At 34.8% G+C, this 1138-nt stretch overlaps 1 protein-coding gene across 1 annotated transcript in view; it reads right to left on the bottom strand.

The window, feature by feature from the left end:
• LOC101851060 (poly [ADP-ribose] polymerase tankyrase) overlaps window positions 1-1138 on the bottom strand; it is a gene marked incomplete in the record, with an annotated part of 82071 nt that overhangs the window by 34415 nt on the left and 46518 nt on the right. Inside the window, 1 exon segment of the mRNA XM_013085456.2 lies at window positions 209-340. Coding sequence (XP_012940910.1) covers window positions 209-340 — 132 coding nt within the window.

Here is a 1138-nt window from a genome sequence, read left to right as displayed (position 1 = left end):
TCTGCTTCTTCTTCTTCTTCTTCTTCTTCTTCTTCTTCTTCTTCTTCTTCTTCTTCTTCTTCTTCTTCTTCTTCTTCTTCTTCTTCTTTCCCCTTTTCCTTCTTCTTTTTCTTCTGCCACTGAAACTGGAAAGTGTCACTCGTAACAAGTAATATAATAAATTCAACAAAAGGAAAAACAAAACTCAATATGAAGAAACAACACCAACCCCCGGTTTTTTTTCTTGAAAACGTAATGGAAGGGCGTTCTTCCTCTGTCATCCTGCAGCGAGAGATCCACGCCAAGTTGCAGCAGCTTCACCTCCAGCTCAAAGCTCTCATTCAAAGTTCCTTTGTTTTGTCTAGAATAGAGAAGACAAAATTCAAAACATATAAGAGAGGCATTGTGGTGAAATCAGGCGCTCGTCAAAATAATAAAAATCAAAGAAATCGGCATTTTTTTGGCCAATGAACAATTTTTTTCTGATTTTCTTTTTTTTGGCTCAACATCTTTTACGTCCATTTAAAAACACATTTTTGTTTGGATTTTAATGAAAAACATTGATTAAAGGCACAAAAAATGTTAATTGTCAGTTTCCAAGGACTCTCAAGCCATGGAAGTTACCAAATGTTGGCGGCTATTTTTTCGCTAATTTTACTTCTGAAACTAGACGACCCTGACCTCCTTCAATCGTGATCATTTCAATTTTTATTTAACATAGATGGATATTTTTTTCACCAAAAGGAAGACAAACGAATAGGATTTAAGATGATACCAATAACCCCAAATGCCCAAAAATTGACGAGCGCCTGATTCCACCACGTCGTGACACATACGTATTTAAAACACCAGCAATGTGACTTTTCACCAACACAAACTGCATTAGATTCACTAGCAGTTTAGGCATTTACATCATCACTAAAAGCTTTTTTCATTTAGGTTAATGGTCAACATTCTGGAATCCTTAAACAGATTAAGCCATAGCCTGTGAGTAGGTTTTGGAAAGTATAACTAGTAGCAACTGCTAAAAGTCATTACTTAATACTGTATAATAAAGATGATGATGATGATGATGATGATGATGATGATGATGATGATGATGATGATGATGATGATGATGATGATGATGATGATGATAATTATGATTATTATTACTACT

This window comes from Aplysia californica, unplaced genomic scaffold (genome assembly GCF_000002075.1).
Source record: "Aplysia californica isolate F4 #8 unplaced genomic scaffold, AplCal3.0 scaffold00377, whole genome shotgun sequence".
Taxonomy (NCBI): Eukaryota; Metazoa; Mollusca; class Gastropoda; order Aplysiida; family Aplysiidae; genus Aplysia; species Aplysia californica.
Note: the sequence above shows the minus strand (reverse complement) of the source record. Positions and strands in the feature narration are given on the sequence as shown.